The sequence below is a fragment of the Ustilaginoidea virens genome, chromosome 1 (genome assembly GCF_000687475.1).
Source record: "Ustilaginoidea virens chromosome 1, complete sequence".
Classification (NCBI taxonomy): domain Eukaryota; kingdom Fungi; phylum Ascomycota; class Sordariomycetes; order Hypocreales; family Clavicipitaceae; genus Ustilaginoidea; species Ustilaginoidea virens.
The window spans coordinates 3544799-3568154 of NC_057316.1; the positions used below are offsets into that span (position 1 = coordinate 3544799).

At 55.2% G+C, this 23356-nt stretch overlaps 11 protein-coding genes across 11 annotated transcripts; 6 read left to right on the plus strand and 5 right to left on the minus strand.

Moving 5' to 3' along the window:
* Nucleotides 1-1353: 1353 nt before the first annotated feature.
* UV8b_00724 (uncharacterized protein) lies at nucleotides 1354-2010 on the plus strand (the record flags this gene model as incomplete). Its single annotated transcript, XM_043138222.1, has 1 exon — nucleotides 1354-2010. One exon carries the CDS (start codon nucleotides 1354-1356, stop codon nucleotides 2008-2010), a length of 657 nt encoding a protein of 218 aa, XP_042994156.1.
* A 189-nt stretch (nucleotides 2011-2199) lies between these two features.
* Nucleotides 2200-4038, minus strand: UV8b_00725 (uncharacterized protein; the record flags this gene model as incomplete). Its single annotated transcript, XM_043138223.1, has 1 exon — nucleotides 2200-4038. The coding sequence occupies one exon, from the start codon at nucleotides 4036-4038 to the stop codon at nucleotides 2200-2202; it is 1839 nt and encodes a 612-aa protein (XP_042994157.1).
* A 2192-nt stretch (nucleotides 4039-6230) lies between these two features.
* UV8b_00726 (uncharacterized protein) lies at nucleotides 6231-7102 on the plus strand (the record flags this gene model as incomplete). The annotated part of the gene is made up of 3 exons (XM_043138224.1): nucleotides 6231-6349; nucleotides 6461-6674; nucleotides 6821-7102. The coding sequence occupies 3 exons, from the start codon at nucleotides 6231-6233 to the stop codon at nucleotides 7100-7102; spliced, it is 615 nt and encodes a 204-aa protein (XP_042994158.1).
* Nucleotides 7103-7237: 135 nt separating this feature from the next.
* UV8b_00727 (uncharacterized protein) lies at nucleotides 7238-7827 on the minus strand (the record flags this gene model as incomplete). The annotated part of the gene is made up of 2 exons (XM_043138225.1): nucleotides 7238-7573; nucleotides 7696-7827. 2 exons carry the CDS (start codon nucleotides 7825-7827, stop codon nucleotides 7238-7240), a joined length of 468 nt encoding a protein of 155 aa, XP_042994159.1.
* A 1266-nt stretch (nucleotides 7828-9093) lies between these two features.
* UV8b_00728 (uncharacterized protein) lies at nucleotides 9094-10517 on the plus strand (the record flags this gene model as incomplete). The annotated part of the gene is made up of 2 exons (XM_043138226.1): nucleotides 9094-10020; nucleotides 10137-10517. 2 exons carry the CDS (start codon nucleotides 9094-9096, stop codon nucleotides 10515-10517), a joined length of 1308 nt encoding a protein of 435 aa, XP_042994160.1.
* Nucleotides 10518-12071: 1554 nt separating this feature from the next.
* Nucleotides 12072-12885, minus strand: UV8b_00729 (uncharacterized protein; the record flags this gene model as incomplete). Its single annotated transcript, XM_043138227.1, has 2 exons — nucleotides 12072-12713; nucleotides 12838-12885. 2 exons carry the CDS (start codon nucleotides 12883-12885, stop codon nucleotides 12072-12074), a joined length of 690 nt encoding a protein of 229 aa, XP_042994161.1.
* A 2002-nt stretch (nucleotides 12886-14887) lies between these two features.
* UV8b_00730 (uncharacterized protein) lies at nucleotides 14888-15918 on the plus strand (the record flags this gene model as incomplete). Its single annotated transcript, XM_043138228.1, has 4 exons — nucleotides 14888-14912; nucleotides 15131-15523; nucleotides 15599-15619; nucleotides 15749-15918. 4 exons carry the CDS (start codon nucleotides 14888-14890, stop codon nucleotides 15916-15918), a joined length of 609 nt encoding a protein of 202 aa, XP_042994162.1.
* A 2612-nt stretch (nucleotides 15919-18530) lies between these two features.
* UV8b_00731 (uncharacterized protein) lies at nucleotides 18531-18857 on the plus strand (the record flags this gene model as incomplete). The annotated part of the gene is made up of 1 exon (XM_043138229.1): nucleotides 18531-18857. One exon carries the CDS (start codon nucleotides 18531-18533, stop codon nucleotides 18855-18857), a length of 327 nt encoding a protein of 108 aa, XP_042994163.1.
* A 173-nt stretch (nucleotides 18858-19030) lies between these two features.
* On the plus strand, nucleotides 19031-19351 carry UV8b_00732 (uncharacterized protein; the record flags this gene model as incomplete). Its single annotated transcript, XM_043138230.1, has 2 exons — nucleotides 19031-19089; nucleotides 19141-19351. The coding sequence occupies 2 exons, from the start codon at nucleotides 19031-19033 to the stop codon at nucleotides 19349-19351; spliced, it is 270 nt and encodes an 89-aa protein (XP_042994164.1).
* Nucleotides 19352-19464: 113 nt separating this feature from the next.
* Nucleotides 19465-21351, minus strand: UV8b_00733 (uncharacterized protein; the record flags this gene model as incomplete). Its single annotated transcript, XM_043138231.1, has 6 exons — nucleotides 19465-19467; nucleotides 19523-19772; nucleotides 19836-19909; nucleotides 19975-20139; nucleotides 21037-21066; nucleotides 21130-21351. The coding sequence occupies 6 exons, from the start codon at nucleotides 21349-21351 to the stop codon at nucleotides 19465-19467; spliced, it is 744 nt and encodes a 247-aa protein (XP_042994165.1).
* A 1177-nt stretch (nucleotides 21352-22528) lies between these two features.
* Nucleotides 22529-22855, minus strand: UV8b_00734 (uncharacterized protein; the record flags this gene model as incomplete). The annotated part of the gene is made up of 2 exons (XM_043138232.1): nucleotides 22529-22669; nucleotides 22733-22855. 2 exons carry the CDS (start codon nucleotides 22853-22855, stop codon nucleotides 22529-22531), a joined length of 264 nt encoding a protein of 87 aa, XP_042994166.1.
* Nucleotides 22856-23356: the final 501 nt, after the last annotated feature.

Below are 23356 nucleotides of genomic sequence, written 5' to 3' on the forward strand. Positions count from 1 at the left end.
ACTCTCCTGGTTTCTTTCTTTATTCCTTTGTTTTGGGGGTTTTGGTAGCGGGTTGTTCTCTTCATGACCGTCTCCTTCGAACACTTTGTACCATTTGGTCTTTCCGGCAGCCAAGTTTATCTCGTTATGCTATTGATATGCTCATCATTTCGCTCGACGACGTAACGACTTGCGAGGAGCGCAGGCTCCAACGGATTGAATTTGAATGGACAGGACGCACAGGAGTGGTGGATATTATATTTTTATTGGGCATGGAATTGTATAAATTGCTTCCACAGGCAGTAAGAATGCGGATGCTTATACAATGCTGCCTCACGGCAACTTGTTCGACGGGCAGTGGCAGTGGCAGTGGATGCAGGTATTGTAGTTTTTGGTTTTGATTTAGGAATTGAGATATAGCGCCTTTTCGACGACGCCTTTCTTTGCCGGTCTATGCCTGCAAGAGAAGGGACCATTGCAATCGACCTGGGATCCGCTTTATCTCAACAGCTGCTTTGCCAAAAGGCCTCGGTGTCACGTCATGCATATACTAAACGCGCCTATATCTTGCGGCAGCCAGAACATTGCGCAGAAGAACGAACCCCGCCAGCCAGGCAGGCCAAACAAAGAGAAGGAAAAAAAAATTAAAGCAGAATTTAAAAAAAAATTGTGGCGTCGTACTTCTCCATCTCGCTCAGCCAACCCGAGCCCCTCGCGGTCGTAATCCAATTCGCCACGCGACGGGGGAGAGTTCTCTGCAGAGTGAAGCCTCTCTCAAGTGTCATCTCCATTGCTTAGGGCGGTGTGGCAGTCGCAGGTTACCCGTGCGAGCACACGTACCTCCGCGGCGTTCGAATTGGGCGCCAGGCGAGGGGGATCTGACGAGGTCGGGTGTGGCTGAGAAGCATACCTGCACGAGAAAATCAAGAGACTTCGCCGCTGGACCATTACAGTCGAAATTGGAGCGGGGTATTTGATCTTGTATAGCACCAGACCGTACTCCGTACCTGGTAAAGGAAAGTTAACCCCGGGTGGGAGGGCTGGGGGGTGTGGTGGGAGGGCTTGGGGGGGGGGGGGTGGGCTGGAGTGGGGGCGGGTTGGCCAAGCAAATTTCGAGTAGATTTGGGATGCGAGTTCTTTGCGTCAGCATCAAGGGGTTCTGCGCTGCGATTGACACGGCCGGTAGTTGGACAAGGCCATGACAACCGCCCGGGCACGCTGCACGTCGCGTTGAAAGACAAGACGAGAAGCACACGGCACGACTCGGCACGGCACGGAACAGCAAAGCACCAGACAGCCCAGCAAGGCACCAGACAGCACAGCAAGGCGCAGCAACCTCCCCCCCCCCCTTGCCCCCGAGAGAGCGGCGATGCGATGGCAATGCTCACGACCGCTCCTCGCCTGCACGTCCGCCGGCCGTCCCCCACGACCACCGAGTTCACCGTGACGACGCTCCCGCCGCCGCGGCTCTCCCTCAGCCTGCTCCGCGCGCTGCTCGGCCTCGCCCGGCTCGTCCTCTCGCTGGTGACGCTGCTCCTCCTCTACGCGGCGTGGACGGCGAGCCCCCTCTCGGCGGGACGCTCCCTGGCCGCGCGGTCGGCCGCCGTCGACGCCTACGAGCGCTCCCCGGCCGGCGCGCTGGCCGCCGCCGCCGCCGCGTCCCTGCCACCCTGGCTGCTGGGCCCCGGCGCCGCCCTGGCCTTCTACCTGCTCGCCCGGCGGGTGCACCGGCACGAGAGCTTCCTCGTCCTGCGGGGGCTGGGCGTGCAGACGAGCGAGTCGCCCGCGTCGTATCTCGCCGGCGCGGCCACGCGCTTCATCCCCACCGAGAAGATCCAGGACGTCTTCATCACCGAGGCCTTCTGCGGCTTCCAGGTCCGGTACTACCTCGTCGTGGTGGTCGAGGGCGAGGAGGACTTGGTCGTCGTGTTTCCGGGCCTGCTGCCCAGGCGGAGCATCGTGGAGGAGGTCTGGAGAGGCGTGAGGGAGTGCTTGTACGAGGCGCCCAGGAGGGATGGCGAGCAGGCGTGATTTCGGGAGATTGCCCTCGGTTGTGTTTTACAGGCCGTGTCAAGGGTTTTGGCTTGCTTTGGCAGACGTTGGTTTGGCAGACGTTGCTTTGGCAGACGTTGCGCCGGGAGAATCAAGTTGAGGAGGACAAAGAGGGCCAGCTGGTATATTTGTAGCAGCTACGTCTCGGAGTGGTCTGTACCCGTCTCGCTATTCACATGTGCAAAACTTTCGCGCCCTCATATCCCCTGCGTCGGCGTACCCCTTGCGCTTGGCGTATCGGTCGTTCTGCTCCTCGGGTGACTGCAGCAGCTCCCTCTTCATCACGGGCACGTACCGCCCGCCGAGGCGCGCGCCATTCCCGCCTTCGAAAAGCCGGGCGCTGCCCGTGCCCGTGCCCGTGCCCGTGCCCGTGCCCTTGCTCTTGCTCTTGCTCTTGCTCTTGCTCTTGCTCTTGCTGCCGACTCGTGCGGCTGGCTCGGCAGCTGCTGCTGTGCCATCCTCGTCGCCCGACTTGCCCTGCCGCGAGACCAGCTGCAGCAGCTGACCTGCCAGCAGCTCGTCCATCTTGTGGCCCCTCCACAGCTGCCACGTGGTGTCCATGACGCCAAACTGGCCAAACTTGGCCGACGCGTGCTCGTCGCCCACGTAGATCCAGTCCAGGCAGTCGTTTCGCTCGCGGGGCGCCTCGGCCGCGGCATGGTCCTCCTGCGAAAGGTCCGGAAAGATGCAGTCCCAGAGAACGAGCGGAACCTCGTCGGCCATGACGTAGCTCGGCCGCCTGGGGTTCTTGTTCGTGTCGAGCAGCTCCGACACGATGGTGGCGGGTTCGAGGCGCTGCCCGACCAGGAACAGGATGGCCACCATGTGTCGGATCTGGTGCCACAGAAAGGCCGAGCCCCTGACGTGGAAGTAGTAGACTTTGGGGCGGGATCCGCTCGCGTCGTCTCCTCGCGTCCCAGAAGCGGAGAAGCTTGGCTGTTGCAGGTAGTCGAGGGCGAAGCTGGCATTCTCGACCTGCACAATGTCAGCCTCGTAGATTCGCCGGCGGAAATTGGTGATTTGCTTGGCCGGGTCGATCTTGCAGAAGTTGCGGAAGTCGTGGTCGCCCTCGAAACGCTTGGCGGCATCTCGCATGGCGGCCACGTCCAGCCACCCTGTCTTGAGGCCATTGACGCTCCCGCCCGCTGCTGGGGTTGAAGCTGTAGCTGTAGATGTAGCTGTAGCTGTAGCTGTTGTCGTGGATGGTGGCGGCGGTGCTGCCTCAAGATGGGCCGGGTCCGGGGCAAACGCAGGCTGGGTGAAAAAGTAGCGGTACTGTCTCTCGCGGCAGGAGAACCGCGCAGAGAAATCCACGGGTGGCGACGGGCACCACGCCAGGATGCGAATATCGTCAGGTAGCAGCCGGTTCAAAATCATCGGATAGCAAAGCTCGTCGTGGACGTCGTCGAATGGCTTGTCCTGTTGGGAGAGTCCCCCCGGGCCCGGGCCCTCCGCCTCTGCCACTGCCTCTGCCTCTGTCTCTGTCTCTGCCTCTGCCTCTTGCGATGCGGCCGCAGCGGACACGGTAGCATCTGCGGCGGGCTTCCTGAGAAGCGGTCTGTTGCTCCGGACCCTCAAGCCAATGACCTGTCCAAAGGCGCTGACTCCGCGATCTGTTCTCCCGCATTTGGAATAGTCGCAGCAGTCGAACTGGACGATTCTCTCGTCCTCTGGAAAGATGAGGCACGCCTTGGTGAGGGCGTTCCACAGCTCCTCTTCGATGGACGGTTGGTTGCCCACGGCTTGGAACTCGAAGCCGCCGTAGTTTTTGCCCAGGTACGCCAGCTTGAGGGCAATGAAGCGTGAAGAGTAGCGTGAGGGGTCCATTTTACGTCTTGCCTTTGGTCCCTTGGGCTTCTTTGTCTCCGTCCCTGCCGAAACAGGTTCCGTTAGGGCAGCGGCCTCTGCTCCAGAAGCTCCAGATCGGGCTCTCAGCTCGTCCTCCAGCTCCTTAACGCGCTGGATGAGGCCCGTCTTGGTCCAGCTGTTGTAGTTGCCAGGGGACATTTTGGCGCGAGTATCAACTGCGCGACGAAGCCGTGGCTGCTCTGGCTGTTGAAGCGACGAGGCCTGGCGGCCGGGTTGACGGTATACGGGTCTGTAGGCTCTGGACAGGTTTCTGAAGAAAGCATTCCGCCCGGCGTGTGGAGAACCGCAGAACGACGGCATCAAGGTCGCTCTATGACGGGACCTTCATTTTTTCGGGTATTTTCGACCTGTTGGTTTGCGAGGTTGTTTCCTGAGTCGTGAGGCGTGAGGCGTGAGGCGTGAGGCGTGAGGCGTGAGGCGTGAGGCGTGAGGCGTTGAGGCATGGGTCATGCATGGGTCAAGAGTCGTGAGTCGTGAGTCGTGAGTCGTGAGTCGTGACTGGCTGGCTGTACCCAAAGCGGGCATCGAATGTGGGGGGGTGTGGCTGCACCTGTGACTGCACATGTGGCTGCACCTGTGGCTCGGCGGATTCTATAAGATACTTGGGCGGCTGCTGGAAGGAGCGGCCTGATGAGCTGACGTCTGGCCTTTACCTCAAGAGACAGGGTAGGAAGGTAGGTACCTAGGTACCTCTAACAACAAGGAGCAACAAGCATACTATGTAATCACACCACATGATAGAATTGAGGTCAAATTTTCGGTTGGCAAACGGTTGTGTTTGGTGCGTGTGTAGAGCTGGCAATTGGCTGTTTGCCGGGAGGCATGCAGTAGGGTTCTCCAAGATTTATTAAAGCGTTGCGTTGGCATTCGCCTCTTTGTCCGGTGCTACATAGAATGTCGGAATCATTTGCACCTCAACATTTGACTGTTCTCCAATCCAGGTCCAACAACTTCTGCTAACCCGACTCTGCATGCTTATTAGTACGGACAAATATCAGCCCCATGCACCCAAGTGCCGACGACGACCGCCCCGAGCACCTTGCACGAATGGGCCGAGCCTGAGCCTGAGCCTGAGCCGAATCCGCCTCGTCCCCCTTAGGTGCAGTAATCTACCCCAAGATTTTTCTGCAATTACCAGTCTTCTTAGCATCCGCAACGCTTGTACAACGCCAACTATTCGTTTACTTACGCATTGCTGAGTCAAAAGAATTGTTAGAAATTATCCAGCATCCCGGCCGTAGGGTTAGCGAGGTACTCACAAAACTAGCGTAATCATTGGCAGCACAAGGGCCGCAATGGGCAGCCCGAAAATTCTTTTCATCGAACTTGCACATGCAAACGATGCTTTTCCCCATCACCGCGCCCGACAGGGCAAGCATGACTGCAAGTAAGAACTTCATCTTCTCGGGAGGGGCAAAGTTGGGTTATAACTCGAATAGTCCTGGGCAGAGTCGTGCTTCATCCAGCATTGTATTGTCGCGGGGGGCGCAGCGGCTTCTTATACACGGATCGGCGAGGTAGAACTGTAGAAGCGTCTGAGCAACTTAAGTTTATAATCCGGGGCCGACTTGGAAAATTTGGTCTGGCCGAGACATTTGCAAACGAGTCTGTAGCTCAACCGAGCGTTTTCCACTGAACGAGTCTGAGAACAAGGGTTTCCCCGAGCTTAGCGAGCGCTTGTGCGTTTTTCTTTTTCTGTTTTCTTTTTCTTTTTCTTTCTTTTTCTTTCTTGTTATCTTATATATACGAGCCTTGGACTGCCGACCGAAGTTTAGAGCACAGCTCTTGACGTCCCGTACTCTTCGCGACATCCATCGCTTAAAGGGTTCCGTTTTAAGCCCTTGATCAGGTAGCAAACGACATCCTTGGCGCCGAATCAGGCGCCTGCGTCCCCCATATTGATGGAGAGTTGGACCGCGGGATTCTAGCCGGTGAAAAACTATGGACTCAAGTCTCCACGTGCTGTGTTTTTCCGAGCCGAGGTCTCCGATTATGTTTCAAAACGACGCATGTGCCGAGATAGGAATCGCGACTGGCTGACTGAAGGCCGAAATTGCGAAACTGAAAGAAAAGGAAGTCGTTCGGTGATGCTCATGATGGTAGGTAGCAACCAGCCTAAGACCGGGTACCTCTTTCTGTTTCTGGAAGTTGCCTGGTGGGTATCTACTACCTTAGGTACCTCCTACCTTAGGTACCTTACCTACCTACCTAGGTACCTAGGTAGGTACCCAGGTATCTACCTCAGACTCCGGAGCATTAGGCCTAAGCACGTGCCTCTGACCTGCACTCGGCTGGCAAACGGAATCGAAAGGCCCGCCGCCCATTTGTCCATGACCAACCCCTCGACCGACAGGGCCACAGCAGCTCGACAACAAAGCGTCATGGACCGCGAGGTTGTCAAGTTGCTTCTTGTAGGAGACGAGAAATGTGGCAAGACAACCTTTTTGTCGTACGTGTTCCGTTGATTGCCCGCGCAAATACATGCACGGGTCGCTTCCAGCTGGCTGTGCTGTGACCTCGCTGACCTCGCTGACCTCTGACCTCCTTCCGCCCGCCAAAGGCGACTCAGCGCCGGCGAGCACACAAACCCCATACCGTTACTTCGAGATATTGATCAGCCTTTCATGTTCAACATCAATGTAGGCCGTAATGAGTTTTGCCTCGAGTTCTCTGATACATCTTGCCCCGACAATTGGCGGCTTCTCGACCCGGACGTCATCATCATCTGCTACGACATCAGCCAGCGGCTAAGCCTCATTAACATGAAGCGATACGTTCGTCTCTTTTTTTTTTTCTTTTTTCTTTTTTTTTTTTTTTTTTCACTCTCTTCCCCCCCCCCCACGCTCCATCTCTTCACCCTCGCTCGCTCGCTGCCGTGGACAACACTTTAATGGAGGTTGAAACCAACACGTATTCGTAGTGGATCGATCAAGTCAAGATGACGTTCCAGCGAGCTGACACACTGCCCATTGTCATCCTGGGCCTCAAGCGGGACTTGCGCTCTGAAAAAGACCCCAATGGCATCATTTATCCCCACGAGGCGTACCAAGCAGCGCAGAGTATAAGAGCAGATCGCTACGTTGAATGCTCAGCCGTGACCGGCGAGCTGCTTATGCTTGCGTTCGAGGACATTTGCAAAACCGCCACCAAAACCGCCACGGCAGCCGGTGGTCAAACCGAGGGTGGCTGCGTCGTCCTATGATTTGCGCAATCATTTGGCAAAGTAGCAGCGCAACCTTTGGAGACAAGGCCTGCGTCGCCGGAAACTGGCCAGCAAGTCAAGCCTCATTGTCGCCTTGTCGACTTTGCCGCGCCAGGCGAGCAACATGACGGTACTTCACGGAGCAGCGCTCGCTTCGTCCATTTTCACGTCGCCATTCTCGGGCGCGTCTCCACCATCCTCAGCTTCTGCCACCTCGAACTGACCCAGGATTTCTGCCACTATGTTGACCATTTGTTCTTGCTCCTCGTCTGGGAACCGTTCAGGCATGTCCTCGATGATTGTGTTTAGAGCGGCCACCGACGCTGGACGAAGGTTCAAAATCATGACTACCTCGCCTTTGGATAGCTCATACGGACGCAGCTTTTCAAGAAGCCGGGAGATACAATCAGGAGTGTAGGTTAGGGGCCTTTGGCTCATGGGACTTGGCTCAGTGCGCAAGTATTGCAGAAGCTATGCGTAGACGGGATCAGGAACAACGGTTAGCTGCCGCTCATGATGAATCGGCAAATAGAACCAAATAAAGCAAAGCGGGAGAATCGCGGGAAAGGGAGACGTTAGTTGTGGCATCTCACCTCGCGCACAACTGTTTCGAAATTGGGGGGGCCACGGCGTTTTTTCTGCTTATAGCTATCGCGTTGATCAGTGAGATGTCGGTAGACCTCGTAACTGGACAAGACGGCCGACTGGGCCTCGATGATTTTCATGGCGTCTTTGGGATGAGGACAACGTTGATGACGCTTGAACGAGAGAGACGCAAAGACGGGATGGTCCGGAACCTGCACGAGGAGTCGTCTTGACGATGGAGGAATGACTTGTCCTCGAATCCTTTGGGCTTCTGTGGCGCCTCGGCTGGGTGGCCGAACGGACTGTCGCAGGCTGCAGAAGCGACGAGTTTTTTCAAGTAGCATTTACAGACAGAGACAGACCTGTACTGCAAGGGGGGTGGGGGGTGGGAAAGGACGGCCGGCTAAGCCAAACTGGGAAGCAGAGGGGAAAGAAATAAAAAATAAAAAATAAAATAAAAAAACATAAAAAAAACATACAACACCAGGTATTCGCTGGTCGTCACCGACCCAACTACTAATCCGGCGCTCGCCTGTTTTTCTATCGGAGATCGGACGGGATCCAGAATTCTCAGGCGGCTGTGGTCGTATGTGAAAGCATACACAGATAAACCTCGCTATAAAAGCTGCTGCTATTGTGCGCTGAAACACTTCCATATTTCAGAAAGTTGTCTCTGATGGCCTACCACGTAAAGCGGGTCGCAGTGTGTGGTGTGGCCGATATGGCTGTTGCTTGCACGGATTTGTGCTGTAATGCCTGGTTACAGTACCGTCTCGTCGCCCAGACAGTTGTACTTCTCTGGCTCCTGCGGTTTCAGGACATCCCATCCCTCGCTCTTTCCACAGACCTCGACGAATTCCCCTACATTCATCTGATGTTGGTCATCATCCTTAAAATTCCCCCCTCTGACCATATCATCACTGTCCATTGCTTGCCGCATTTGCCCACATGGCACTGCTTTCTTGTTGCTCGTGCATCCTGTCGCCGGAACCAGCTTGGGTGTGAGTTATGTAGCAACCTTCGGCTACCAACCTTCTGCCACTCTGACGTCGGCTGCATGTCCCGCAACTCCCCACTCTATTAAGTCGTGCTTGCAGCAACCTCCAACCAGGTCGTGGCGGGGAATGAGGGATGGGGGGGGGGGCAAAAAAAAAAAATTGCCAGGCAAAACTCGACCCTTTGATCCTTGAATCCCGCGCTTGTTGCGGCCTCGCTCAGGAGGACACAGGACATCAACGCCCTTGAAAGAATTTATGTTTCGACTTCCTCGCAGCATCACCGCTGTGCCACTTTCTGGCTTTGGCTCCGTCTGGCTCAGCTGAGCTTCCAATCTTGCTTCTCTGCTCTCCCCCCCCTCCCCCTCCCCCCCAACCGACTGTCGGCACGCCCATTCGAGAATTCTGGCCATGGTTCGCAATATTGTGTTGCTCGGCGGCAACTCCCATCCCCAGCTGACGGAAAATGTCTGCAACTTTCTCGGCATCCCCTCATGCAACCGCATATTGACCAAGTTCTCGGGTGGAGAGAGCCGTTGTGAGATCAAGGACTCTGTCCGTGGCAAGGATGTTTTCATCATCCAGTCTGGCTCCGGCCATGTCAACGACAACCTCATCGACCTCTGTATCATGATATCTGCCTGCAAGACGGGCTCAGCCAAACGAGTCACCGCCGTCGTTCCTCTCTTCCCTTACTCCAGGCAACCCGACTGGCCCTACAACAAAGCCGGCGCGCCCTTGTCCAAGCATTCAGAGACTCCTAGAAAGGACTACACCTTCGAGAGCGTGCCGGCCACGCCTCGTCCTGGAGGTCCACGCAGCCATGGATTGACCAATGGAGCGTCCCATCTCGCCGACAAGCTCTCAAAAGCTACCATCTCAGAGACGAATGGCTCAGATTACTTACCCAAGAGGTCAGATACTCTATCTAGCGTCGGTTCCAACGGACGTGGTGGCCACACTGCCGAAGGCTCCGTCTCCTCTCAACGGAGTTTCACCACACACGACTACGAAAATCCCAACAGCGTCGCCGCCACCTTCCAAGCCAAGCCTGGCTACAAGCAATGGGTTGCTCAAGCCGGCACGCTAGTTGCTGACCTGCTCACTTGCGCTGGCGCCGACCACATCATCACCATGGACCTGCACGATCCTCAATACCAAGGCTTCTTCGACATTCCCGTCGACAACCTCTACGGCAAGCCGCTCATACAGAACTACATTCAGAAGAACATCCCCGGCTACAGGGATGCTGTCATTGTCTCTCCTGATGCCGGCGGCGCCAAGCGAGCCACCGCCATTGCTGACAGCCTCAAGATGGACTTTGCGCTTATTCACAAGGTAACTTTTTGCCCCACATGCCCCCCCCCCCCCCCCCCCAAAAAAAAAAACAATGGTCAACCTTTCCCCCCTCTCCCGGCGTGCTCCACGCGTCCACGACTCACCCCCGAACGTAGGAACGACGTCCCATCAAGTTCACCGACCAGCGCAATGCCAGCATGATGCTCGTGGGCGACATTGCCAACCGCGTTTGCATCTTGGTCGACGACCTGGGGGACACGGCCAATACCATCACGCGCGCTGCGAAGCTGCTGAAGAAGGAAGGCGCTACCAGGGTGTATGCTCTGCTCACCCATGGCGTCTTCAGCGGCGATGCCATTTCCCGCCTCAATGCGTCGGCAATTGACAGGATAATCGTGACCAATTCCGTGCCGCAAGATGAACACCGTCGCCTGTGCCCCAAGCTGGATGTGCTGGATGTTTCCCCCATCTTTGCCGAGGCTATCCGTCGTGTTCATCACGGTGAATCCATCAGCAGGCTTTTCCAGTACGATTAAGCTTTGCATCAGGCAGACTTGGTCGCAAGTGCGTCCTCACAAAACACGATGCTTGAATGCATCTCGCATCACGACGGGGATGGTGTTTATTTGCCGTTCCCTGACTACTCTTTGCCGAGGCTTTGCAGAGGAAACTCGGGATTCATCTCTCACCCGAGCTAGGTACCTGGCAATTGTGTTTTGAAATTCCCCAATTTTTCTTCTTTCGGGGGTTTTTTTTTTCGTTTTTCCTTTGGCGGTTTTGAATTAACGCTCGGCATTCTTTTCCGAGTATTCCAACTTGTAGAGATTTCTTTTGCAAGGTCTCTCTTTCAATACAAGCCACAGCCCGGACTATAAAAAGAGTAGGCTGGAAATTTGAATGGCGGAAAAAAAAGAAAGAAAGAAAGAAAAAGAGAGACGAGCTGAATAAAAAAGACGGAAGCTGGCTGCAAAGTCTGCGATTTCTTTGCTTTGCTACCCTTTTTTTTTTTTCTTTGTCGCAAATGCTCCAGGTCCACAACAGGTATGTGCTTGGACGCTAAACACAAATGCCACAGTACACGAAGGACGAGATCGCTCAGTTGTTTACCGTAGCACGACTTCTCTTGTTTTATTTCCGCAATCTGAAGGAAGTGATCGGATCCGTAGACTGTGCATTAGAAGAGCCACCACGTCGGCCTGCATATTTCGAATCGAACATGTAGATGCGGTTGCCTGCATGCAAATGTTCGTGCGACCGTTGATGTAGTAGTATAAATGAACAGATTGAAGACAATGAATGACTCGTGCTCATCATGTATGCTTATTCCGTGTGATGGCGTGCCGCATGTGGGTTGAGGCTGTGTAAAGATGTAAAGAGTGATCTGGGTCCGCGAGGGCTTCGTTTTCAGCATCCAGACCGAATGTCCGCCACGCAGATACATGATGATGGTGAACAAACCGCAGGGCTGCTGATGCAGAACCTACGCATTGGGTCTTTATCTTGCGCGAACCGCAGGCAAACGACGTCTCAAACTGCCCAAGTGCTTCTTATCACGGCCACACAGCGCCTTTTCAATCCGGAAACAAGCCAAGGCCATGTGCTCTTCCCTCCAGCTGGTTGAGCATTGCTTTCCCGATGGACCCTGCCACGACACCTGCTTTTGTGAAGATGCACGTCCGCCCCATCGAAGCCCTCGGGGCCATGCCGGTCAGTCTCTACTGCGCAGCATTCTTGGCTCATCAGACATCCAAGGCCCAGCAGAGCAAGATTAGTATGATGTGGTTGGGGTGCAAGATGTTGTGGGCAGTTGAGACGAGGTCGTCGTCACGGGAACTGCCTGTGCAAGCACATGCACTTGGTAATTTCGCATGGCAAAGTGGTGTGGATGGCAGCGCAGTTTGCGTGCTAATCAGGAAAGACGATGGCATTTGTGCAGACGCCTAAACACCAATGTCCAGCTTTTCATAAATGAAGAAGAAAGAGGCTCCCAAAAGAGAGGGGAGAGAGGGGGGGGGGAGGGGGAGGGGAAGGGAGGGGAGAAAAGGGAAAGGGAAAGGGAAGAACGCGCCCAGGAGCACACCGCCCACCATCTAGCTTCTCAGCGCATCCAGCCGGTTCCTCATCGTCTCCATCATGGCCTCGGCGTCTTCCTCGTCCTCGTACTCGTCCTCGCGCGCCGCCGGTTTCTGCGGCTCCGGCACCGGCGCCGCCGGCAGACTGGGCTCCTTCCTGTCCTTGAGAATCTCGCCGAGCACCTTGTCGACCTCGGCCTCGTCATCCTCCATCAGGCCGTCGTCGTCCTGGGGGAGCACATCCTCGACCATGTCCTCGATGACGCCCGCCTTGACCAGCTCGACGCTCAGGTCGCGCATGGCGGCGGCATACTCGGGCAGCCGCACCAGGGAGTTGACGTCGCGCATGATGCCGGCGCTCGCGCGTATCGAGCCCTCGATGCGGCGGACGGCAAAGGCCTCGTTGACCTGCATCTGCACCGAGCCGAGCTGGGCCTTGGAGGTGACGAGGCGGGCCGACGCGCGGCGGTGGCGGACGAGCTCGCGCGCAAAGTCGCGCGCTTCGCGGCGGGCTTGGGCGGCGCGCGACGGGTCCCGCTGGGCGCGCCTGTCGGCCTGGACGATGAGGTTCTTGATCTTGATCTCGTTTTGCTTGTTGGCGGCGATGTCGCGGTCGAGCTTGCGCATGTTTTGGCGGATGGCGGCGTTGCACTTGCGCATCTGTGAGGGTGTTGGGAATTATTCTCTGTTATTTTGCTTTACTGTGCTCGGTCCGCCCTGCAATTTCCCCTTTCCCCCATTTTCTCCGGGCGGTGGTTGTGGTGTGTGGCTCGTTTAGACTTACCTGGGCTTGGGGGTCTGGCTTCATGAAGAGAGCCTTGAATGTCTCCATGGCGGAGGTGTTTGCGTGTAGCGACGGAGGATGCAGGCGACGAGATGCGGGAGCAAATGGGGCAGAGGCTCGGTCGCGGACGGGATTGGCACCTGTCGGAAGGGAAGTGCATGCGAGAGGGACGGTGACGCTGCCGGTGACGCTGCCGGTGACGCTGCCGGTGACGCTGCCGGTGCCGGTGCCGGGTGTCGACAGGTTGGTGATGGGCTGGCTTGGGGTTGAACCAGGCACACGGAGTAGATAGAACGGGAACCTCGTGGATCGTAGAGTCTTTGGACGGGGTTGGCCGGGGCGGTGACGAGCCGCGCGCCGCGAGGCTCCTGATTGGCCCAGCCTGTTGCTTGGGCAGCTGGCCGTGCGGCCGTGCCCTACGAGGCACGTACTCGGTACGCATCCGTCAGATGCAGAACTGCTGCGGCTTGCGCGTACTCTGTACGGTTCCCCTACGTGCCTTAGGTTGTACCTACTACCTTAGGTACCTCTTATTTTCTTTTAGCGGCATAGCAGGAATCCCAAGTAAACTGGCCCCAAGGATGAATTCTTAGTAGGTAAATGCGGCTGGCTGTGAATACAGGGGCTTCTCCTATTATAATTTGTGCCTGCTTAGTGGGAAGATTTGGCGAAATGGAAACCCTCAGGGATCCCCCGTCGCCCTCCACTTGGTTGATTTCCCTGTGTGACGTGACGATTTCACACACAAGTCAAGTTCGGCTGGTCGAGTCCGCACGTCTACCCCTGCACGCCGCCCGGCGCGCCGATGGCCGGATGACTGAACCCCGTGTTCCCCGTGTTCCGTACTGCCCAACCCGGGGAAGAGAATTTAATTTGCAGGCGACATTGTTGCATGCATAACTCGCTCACGCGGCATTCTCTGGCCAGAAACAGAAACAGGACACGACATCGAGGCCCAGCTATGAATCAATCCAGGACGCCCACTGGCCCCCTCGACATGGCAAATTCACTCTTAGCTCCCCCCCGTGTACCCCCGTGTCCCCCGAATCCCAATCCCCAGTGCTTGCTTGGATGATGGCACCGTCTGACGGGCAATCGCAGCTGCCCAGGCATGTACTTGTACTTGCCGAATGCCGAAAGGGCCAGTCCTGATTCTAAACCACCCTGCTGGGGCTTGACTGTCCATCGCCAGCAATAAGCATCGGACGCGACAGAATCACAAATCACCGCGTACTCAGTATTTCAGTCGAGCTCCATCTCGCACATCCTCGTAGTCGGCGTAATCTGTTTGGTACATGCCTTTGGTACATGCCTTTCCATGTAAGGTACCTACCTTAGGCAGGTACCTTAAGGTGAAGATGACCAGCATTGACTAGTCCCAGACACCACCAGATGTCCTGCTGCCTGCAGCGTCAGAGTGACTGACAGTGCTTGGGTAAGGCACCTGGGCAGGTGACGCCACACCAAGTGCGGCGTTGTTGGGCTTCGTATACTTCACTAGGTACCTCTATTCTCTCCCATCTTACGTGACCAAGTACGTACCCAAAATGTACCTGCCACTTGGACCCCAGCCCGCCCGCTCGCTCGTGCGTGTGCCCCAGCCAAGCCAAAGAGAGAGAGAGAGAGAGAGAGAGAGAGAGAGAAAGAGAGAGCTCCACAGCTTTCGGCATCCTTCTGACGCCTTCCACGCCGCTCCGAGCCTCTCCAATGTGCCGCCTCCTGCGAGACGCAGCCGCCCACCAGACCATTTCTTCACATCCCCCCCACCTTTCAGCAGCCTCGTTTGTTCGGAAGCTTCCATTTCTTCTCCCAACTTTTTGCCTCGATCCTGGTATTTTCAACCTTGACCTTTTGCACCGTGTTTTTTTTGGGGGGGGGCTTTTTTTCCCCTGGTTGCATCGTTACTGACCAAACGACTTTCTTCGAATCTAGCGACAGCTCTTTGGCTTTTGACTCTGCCTTTTCTTCTCGTTTCGTTTCATTTTTATTTTTCCCCCAACCAACAACACCCCGCTTCGCTTCGCTGTCTTTCCGATTTCGTTGCTCCATCATGGCCGAAGTCGCTACTCCCGAAGGTTTGTCATCCGTCCATTGCTAGGCTGGGATTGATAATGCCAAATTTGGAGGGTGAGGCGAGGAGGCCTTTCCCTCACACATAGACGCACTCTTTCTCTCTCTCTCTTTGTTTTTGTTTTTGTTTTTTTTTTTTTTTTTTGCTTTTTTTTTTGTTTTTTTTTTTTCCCGTTTCTGATGGAAATCACGAGACATTTTTTTGCTGACTTCCATCGCCCAGTTCTGTGGGCTCAGCGCTCCTCGGCTACTGACGCTAGCAAGAACTTCATTCACCTCACCATTAACGTCCCTGACGTACCCAAGGAGAGCATTCAGCTCGATCTGAAGCCCACCAGCCTCACGTTCACGGGAACCTCTGGGACTCTGAAACGCAAGTACCACGTCGAGCTCCCCTTTTATGCCGAGATCGACCCCGCAGATTCCAAGATCAACCACACATCCAAAAACATCGAGATCAAGGTCCAGAAGAAGGAGTTGAAGGAAGAGTACTGGCCGCGTCTCCTCAAGGATTCCCACAAGCTCCACTTCCTCAAGACCGACTTTGACAAGTGGGTTGATGAGGATGAGCAGAACGAGGCCGCCGACGACGACTTTTCACAGTTTGGCGGCATGGGTAAGTCGTGACTCTTTTGTCTTTCCATGGCTCGTTGCTGCAACAAAGACGCAACACTGACAATGATGATGACAGGTGGCATGCCAGGAATGGGCGGTACGTCAAGATGAATCCTGCCGCCGACTTTTTCATTTCCCCTACCGCGCGTATTACGTGCTCGTAAATCTCATTGTAGACATGCCTGCGAAAAACGAGCGCCATGCGGCTAATCATGTCATGACTCAGGTGATTTCGGCGGCATCGACTTCTCCAAGCTCGGCGGAGACGCTGGCATGCCTGACCTTGGTGCGATGGGCGGCGAGGAAGACGAGGGCGAGGACAGCGGTGACGAAGATGACAACGACATGCCTGCGCTGGAAGGTGAAGAGACTGCCGAGAAGGCGGAAACAAAATAATCAACAAGACGTTTGCCGCGTTGGCACGGGCAGCTCAGTCGTCGGGCCAAAAGGCGACCATGAGTGGCGGAACGGGAGTATAGGAAGACAATGAAGGTGACTGTGAAGAGATTTTTTTAAAACTAAAAAATCACAGAATTTTGAACAAATCTCATGTGACTCTATATCATGGAAGGAGGAGTATTGCTGTCTCTTCTGTCTCTGCTGTCTCTGCTGCCTCTGCTGCCGTCTTGCTTTAGTTTCTTTTCCTCCTTGATGGGGGTCTCTCAAATGCCGAGATGATTCGACGGATGCAGATGCGCAGGTTGGTGGCCGACAAATGCTGCATCAAGGTTGATGATTCAAGCAAAGATGCAAGTCAAAGATGCAAGCCAAAGATGCAAGCCAAAGATGCAAGTACGGCATCCGGGGTATCCAGCGGCGCTGCTGTCGATACGACGCAGTCATCCTCAGCTAACCCGCCTGCTCCGTATAGCTGACGCAACAGCGATGACACCAAAGGGAGCAGACGGTTCTTTGAGTTTGACAAGACCTGCACGTTTGCTCGCCATGTCTAGAAACGCCCAGATCGCTTGGCTCGGCGATAGGGGAGGGGGGAGGGTCGCACGCGATGCCGAGCCACACTCATTTCGAACCTCGTCTCTGCTGACTTTGTGAAACAGGCAAGCCTCGGGGACAGACGACGGACGCACGGCCTTTTTTTTTTCTTCTCCCTCCCTTCTAAAATTCCGAAAGCAAAGGCCTCTTTTCAGCTCGTCTTGTTTCTTTTCCATTCTATGACGCGTCTGCGTATGTCACGCTTCACTGGCGATTGGAGCATGGACGAGCATGTCACTGAATGAAGCTGGGATCGATCCGTTGCAAGCTCGTCATGATTCGTATGGCTCTGCCCTTTGCCCTTTGGGATCCAGACACTCGGATTACACATTACAGATTGCAGATTGCAGACTGCAGACTGCAGACTGCAGATGACGCGCGCGCGCGCGCACACAACTCACTCGCAACTCTTTACCTTGGGTTATGCAGGCAGCAAAGCAGCAGCCTTGCAACCAGCAACCAGCAACTAGCAACCGGCAACCGGCAACCGGCAACCTGGACCCCCGTCGGCGTGTCCCTGCGGACGTCCCTGCTCCCGAGGGCCTTTTCCGGTGCTGCCGTGGCGCCGTCTTGGTCCTCTTGGTCCCTGCTCCCTCTTTATGCATCTGGCATCTGGGCCCATGGCCGAACCGGGGAAGAGGGGGGGGGGACGGGGATGGTGCGTGGTGCAAGACGAGCAAGGCGAGCAAGGCGAGCAAGACGTGCGTCTCCCGCGTCCCCCGTTCCCCGTTGCCCATTGCGCCAATTCCGCAGCCGACGGGGCCCGGGGACCAAGCGGCAAAGCGGCGCAGCGTCTGATGTCTGATCTGAGACATGCTGCCAGGAGGGAGGGACGCCGTGATACACTCGTCGTGGCGCTTCGCCCCGAACACACACACACACACACACGGCCAAGCCCGAGGGAATCCCATGACGACCCTACGCGAGCAAGTCGGCACTTCCTTGGCTTCTTCCCCCCCCCCCCCCCCCCCCCAACCGTCTCTTCCCTCACTCCCCTCTCTTTTCCCACTGTTGCATCATGACTGCTTTCGCCCCATCCATGCTCCCCTCGTACTACCGCGTCACCGCGTCACCGACCGACCAGGCAGTCATCGTCTTCCCGCTGCGCACTTTCCTCCCTCCTCCCCACATGTCTGTGACCCCCGATAAGCCCTCTTTCCTCCTCCACCCTCGGGAATTCGCGCCTCTTTTTTTTTTCTCTCTTCCTTTTTTTTTTATAATTTTTTTTTAAATTTTTTTTCTTATCTCTTTTGCTCTTTTTCTTTTTCTTCTTTTTTTTTTTTTTCCTTTTCTTTTGTCTTGCGCCCGCGCAGAAGCGTAGGCCGACTCTCGCCTTTCGGTAAGCTGTGGCTTCGGGCTTCGACTTGGGGGCCGGCGTCTGGCCCGGGCGCTTGGTTGGAATCGTTGTATCGTTATACTTATATATAGCGTCGGGGGTTGCCGGGCTTTTTGCGACCCCAAGTCGGCGGGGGCTTTTTATATTTATTTGGTTTTATTTCTTCTTGATTTTTTGGCTTGTTTCTCGGCTGCTGTTGAACAATGTCGAGACGTTTGGAGATTTGGCAGGTTGCGAGCAAAGATAAAGACCTCTTGGATTACGAATAGAGAACGCGGCAGCTTTCCAGGAAAGGACTTGACATTCTTTGACGGGCTGCAACAAAACAAAAGGAAAGTCGAGATTCCATTCGGGCTAGTGACCAAGACTTGACAGGTTACAATCATATCGCAGTCAAGACTACACAAGGCTGTCACCAAAGACTTGACAGGTTACTATCAAATCGCACTCAAAAAAGACTTCATCAGCCTGCCACCACGCCTTGAAGATTCCATCAGGTTGCCTCCCGAGACTAGACAGTGGCAATCAAGACTCTATCAGAATCAAGTTCCCCCATCAGCTGCCACCGAGACTCTTCAACATCATACAATTCAAGTTCCCCCCCCCCCCATCAGCTGCCACCACGACTCTCCAACATCACAATCACGAACCACGAAAGAGACCCGACAACATCGACAACATGCCCCCCATCTACACCTCGCTGGACGCAGCTCGGGCCGCCCGCAGCGGCACCTTCATCACCGCCTGGCCGTCCGACGAGCCGTATCTGCCGCCGCCACCTATCGACCTGCTGACTCGCGAGATGGCCGTGACCGTGACCGTGACCGTGACCGTGGCTCGCCTGCCCGGGGCGCCCTCGCGTCAGAATCCGCCGCCGCGTCCGCCGCGTCCGCCGCACCCGCCGCACCCGCCGCATCCCACGGCGTCGAGGAGGTCTTCTACTGACAGCTTGGCCCGGCCTCATGCAGACTCCCTGCCTGCCATCCTGAACCAACCCATCGATTGATCTCTCTCCTTTTCCATTACAACTCGTCTATACAACCCGTAGGCTGTGTGCGGATGCCGACACCATGCGACGCAAACAACTGCCGACTGCTATTCGCATTTGAGAATCGACAGACTTGGGGGCAAGGTAAAGGGGAGAGGCAAGGGGATCAATACACCCCGTTACGCGCCACCATGCAACATCTCTCCACAGTCACTTGCATCTCGGCAACTGCTGCTTTGTATACTAGCATGTAATTCGAATAAAACGCTCTTCTGTCTCGCCCCGTCGTCCTCCCCTATAGCCTCCCGTACTCAGTCTCTCCGGTCCGAAGCCAGCATAGTCGCATCACTACACTGCATGACCCATCATCATCGCTGCCACCACGCCCTGTCAAAGTCACCAAAATTCGTCTCATGCGCATCGTGATTTGCCGAATGAGCCGGCCTGCAACGCTCACCTGTAGCACACCACCCTTGGTAGATAATTCCAGCGACCAGGGCAATTTTTGTTGATTTATTGGGTATTACAGAGGCAATAAAAAAGAGAGAAAAATAAAGCAAACAAATGACACGTGAGACACAATCTGTTCTGGCGGTGAAAAAGCAAAGTAAACCAATCCGTGCAGTTACTGCAAACAGTTAGCAAACTTTTGCAACCCGATGGAATCCAGGATTTTGCCCTACCATAATCTCGTCCTCCATAGGGGCGTCGCCACCAGCGGCAGCGCTACCATTGTTGGCGCCTTCGTCACTCTTGGCGAAATAGTTGGCCATTTCCGTATCGAGCTCGTCGGCAGTCTTCTTTGCAGGACGAGCGCTGCGGCCGCGTCGCTTCTTGTTGGCGGCACCCTTGGCGCCATTGCTCGCTTTGCCTACACCACCACCAGCACCACCTTTACCGGATGCAGCGGATTTGGGTTGGGGCTTGGGTTGGCTGCAGGTCGTCATTAGCTTCAACACAAGACACACCATGCCACGTCAACAAGATGCAACTTACGCCGTTCTCTCAGCCAACGATTTGATAGGGGGCATAACCTTGTCAGCCTGAGCGGCGCCGACCACAATTTCAATCTTTTTCCTACATGTTAGCTGCCATCTCAGCGTACCCGTGCCAGAGCCCAGTGGGTCGACTTTACCTTGATGGGACGGTTGTCCACAAGAAGGCCGTTAAGCTTCTGGAATGCCCTGCTAGCACCGTCGGCTTTGTGAAAGGTGACGTTGGCAATGCCACGGCTGACCGAGTTGGGACCGTAAACGAGGTCGACGCGCTTAATGGGGCCGACGGCCTGGACAAAATACTCCTAACGGGAAGCGTGTCAGTTTATTGCTGGTAGTCGACTACCCAGTCAACATGCCCGAGTCCAATTCGTTTCTCTCCTCTTCGTCAGACACGTCGTTGGCGGCACGAAGTCGTTTTCCGGTATGTTATCGAGCGAAAGCAACAAGATCTCACGGACGAGCAAAGTAATGAGCCCCGGGCGCGCGCTCGTGACAGATCTGCGTATACTTCATTCGCAGAAGCAGACGACGCCTGTGCCAAGACTCTGCTCGGCTCTGAGCATAGCGAATTGCGCCCATGAGGCCTGTCGAGACTTCATTGACGACATCAAAGCTGCCTCGGGCGGTTGGCTCCCTTCCAGTCGTCGTAAAACATGGCCAGGCGTCATATCATCGCAACTGTGTAGGACGTCCAGAGACATCGCAAAACAGAGCCCCCGTTTTTTTTTTTTTGCAATGACCGTCGCTGGCCCTGCTCCCCCATGGCTCTTCAGGCTATTACGCATGGTGGGCTCATTACTATGCTCGCTCGCGTCGAACTATGCCAGCATTGATCGGACCGCATAAACTATTGAAAGTGTACCGTCTCAGGTAAATCCAAGTGCACCCTGACGAACTTATCGCCGCAGCTCTTTGTATCAACTGGCACCCGGGTTTTCCAACTATGCTGACCAGGCATGAAATGGAATCGGGGCGAGGAGAAGCTGCTCTCGACTTGCAAGTGTGACTACCATCATTTTTTTTTCAGATGTTTTCGTCATCTTGAAGGAGACTCGGGCGTTCGAAGATTGTGCGCGAAGCACACAACAGGTACTTTCGCTCAAAAAGAACGGGTGGACGTCGGAGGGAAAGAGGAGGAATGCGGCGACGAAGAAAACGTCGAAAGCCCGGAAGGTACGAGACCTTCAACGGAAACATACCTTGATCTGCTGCTCCGAGACGTCCCTGGGCTAGCAGATAGTTAGACACTGATTCTCGAGAGCACAACAAACAAATTGCAGCCAAGCACGTACCAGATTGCTGACTATGACCTTGCTTTCACCAGAGGCAGTCGCCTTAGCGGGAGCAGGCTTGGCCGCAGCGCCACGGGCCGGCCTGGAGTTCTTCTGGATACCACCCACAGGTGCAGCCGGGTTTGAGCCGGTAGAGCGTCGCTGAGAAACCCGGCGATTACGGGCAGACTGGCGCTTAGCAGAGACGATGTCGTCGAGAGGCTTGTCGAGCTTGCTAGACATTGTGTCGTGGTGATGAGAGAAGTGACGGAACAAGTTTTTTTTTTTTTTTTGACGAGTTTGTAAGGATCAGCGTGATTAAAAGTGATGTCCGCTGTGGTTCAGGCGACAGAATGAATGAACAAGGCCTTTTTGTTTTCTCCTAGCCAAGGTGATGGTTGGCTTCTGGAGAAGCAAAGAGAGTATGTCAAAAGCACAGGCGGCTGGCTGACTGTGCGCTTTGCGATGGTCGGGGTGAACAGTATGACTGCAAACTTTGGCGAGCAGTAAGGATTGACTAGGAAACAGAAAGAGTGCGTCACACTCGGAATGGTAAACGCTTTGCGAGAAGCAGAAAGGGGGGGGGGGGCTTTTTCAGCGCGACAGGAGAGCTTGGTAACTGGGTAGTGCTTTGTGATGGGAGAAGCTGGGTACATGTAGGTTTTTAACTTGAGAAAGTAAAACTGGGGGGGGGGGGGGGGGGCTGGGTGGAGGAAGGGAGTTTGAAGAGGGGGGCGATGCAGCAAAACAAGGGCAACCAGCAATAACGAGGACAAGAAGGGGGAAGGGGCGACCGATGGGGCTACTGTACTCGGTACTACTACTGATGGGCGACTGATGAATCACTGGTGGCTCCGACCGATAACGTAAGCAAGTACCAGGGGCTGGCAGGTGCCATGCGGCGCCCAAGCCAATCAGGGCAAGGTTCGTATGATGATGGATGCGCTTTATTCCTTGCCTGCGATTCGCGAAGAGAAAACGCGCCAAAAAGAAGAAGTAAAAAAAAAAAGCAGAAAGAAGAAGAAGAAGAAGAAGAAGATGAAGATGATGATGATAATGATAATGATTGATGATTGATGATGAAGATGAAAAAGGGTTGCCGCTTCCTGCTCTTCCCCCGACATTTCAGGAAGCAAAAACACTTGGCATTGACACCTTGACTTTTCAACGCATCACCACCCGCCCAAGATACCTTCCTTTGCCTTCTTGGGTACCAGACCTCCTCCGGCCTCTTGCTTGAGGTGGTAGGTTGTTTTGTCAGGGACCAGACCGCTAACCCATCGCGCAACCTGACGCGAAACAATCGCGACGCCACACGCACACGCACACGCACACCGTACGCTTGAGCATCATCCGCACAGAGGGCATCAAGAGGCGAAACGCCGCGCTCTCGTCAAGTGTCGCCATGCGTGCGCTCATTTCACAACGCCAGGCAGTAAATGACGCCCTGCCGGCTGCCGCTCTTACACGGGTAAGTGTAATGAGTTTCGGGCGAGTTGAGGTTTTGCGAAACAGCGCCCAATTCCTGCTGGACAAACGGGCCGGCCTTGTATGACAGGCACTTTGTTTGACGCGAGTACATTGATCAGCCATGGACATTGCGACGGTGTGAGTGTAGACGTACGCAGCGGGTTTGCCTGCCCGAGAAGTCGCAGTCAGGATTGCTCAAGCTTTTGTTACCGTCGCAGTACGCTACTTCATTGGCATACGCCACACCGGCCGCGGCTACGAGGGAAATAAACTTCATCGTCGATGTGGGTGCTGACAAGATCCAACTGGTTGCCAAGGTGGCTGTGACAATGGAAATGCAAAGGAGTCTGGTATCTCGGTATACAAGCATCACGGAAGGGACGAAACAATCCAAGTCTGACTCTGAGCGTCTACAGCTCAGTGACATGCACACATATATAGGGCCTTTTGAACCGGCCAATTCCAGACCTCCCCCCCCCCCCCCCCCCCTTTCCCCCTTTTCCCCCTTTTCCATGTCTTGTGGTTGGAAACGGCTACGGAGCTCGGAGCAACAAAGGAGAAGTTGACGCTACGGAGTTGGGTTGCACCCAAACCTTGGCCAAAATCTAGCCCCGGGGTGCAAGCCCATGCTGTCGCGGATCCCTGTAGTAGTAATGCTAACATATGCCTCACACTGCTCACTGCAACAAGGTTCGCGAGACAGTTGACGGTTGGTTGCTACCGGCGCGTTCGGCAATCCGCCATGTCTGGAGTGCCAACACTTCAACTATCCACTTGG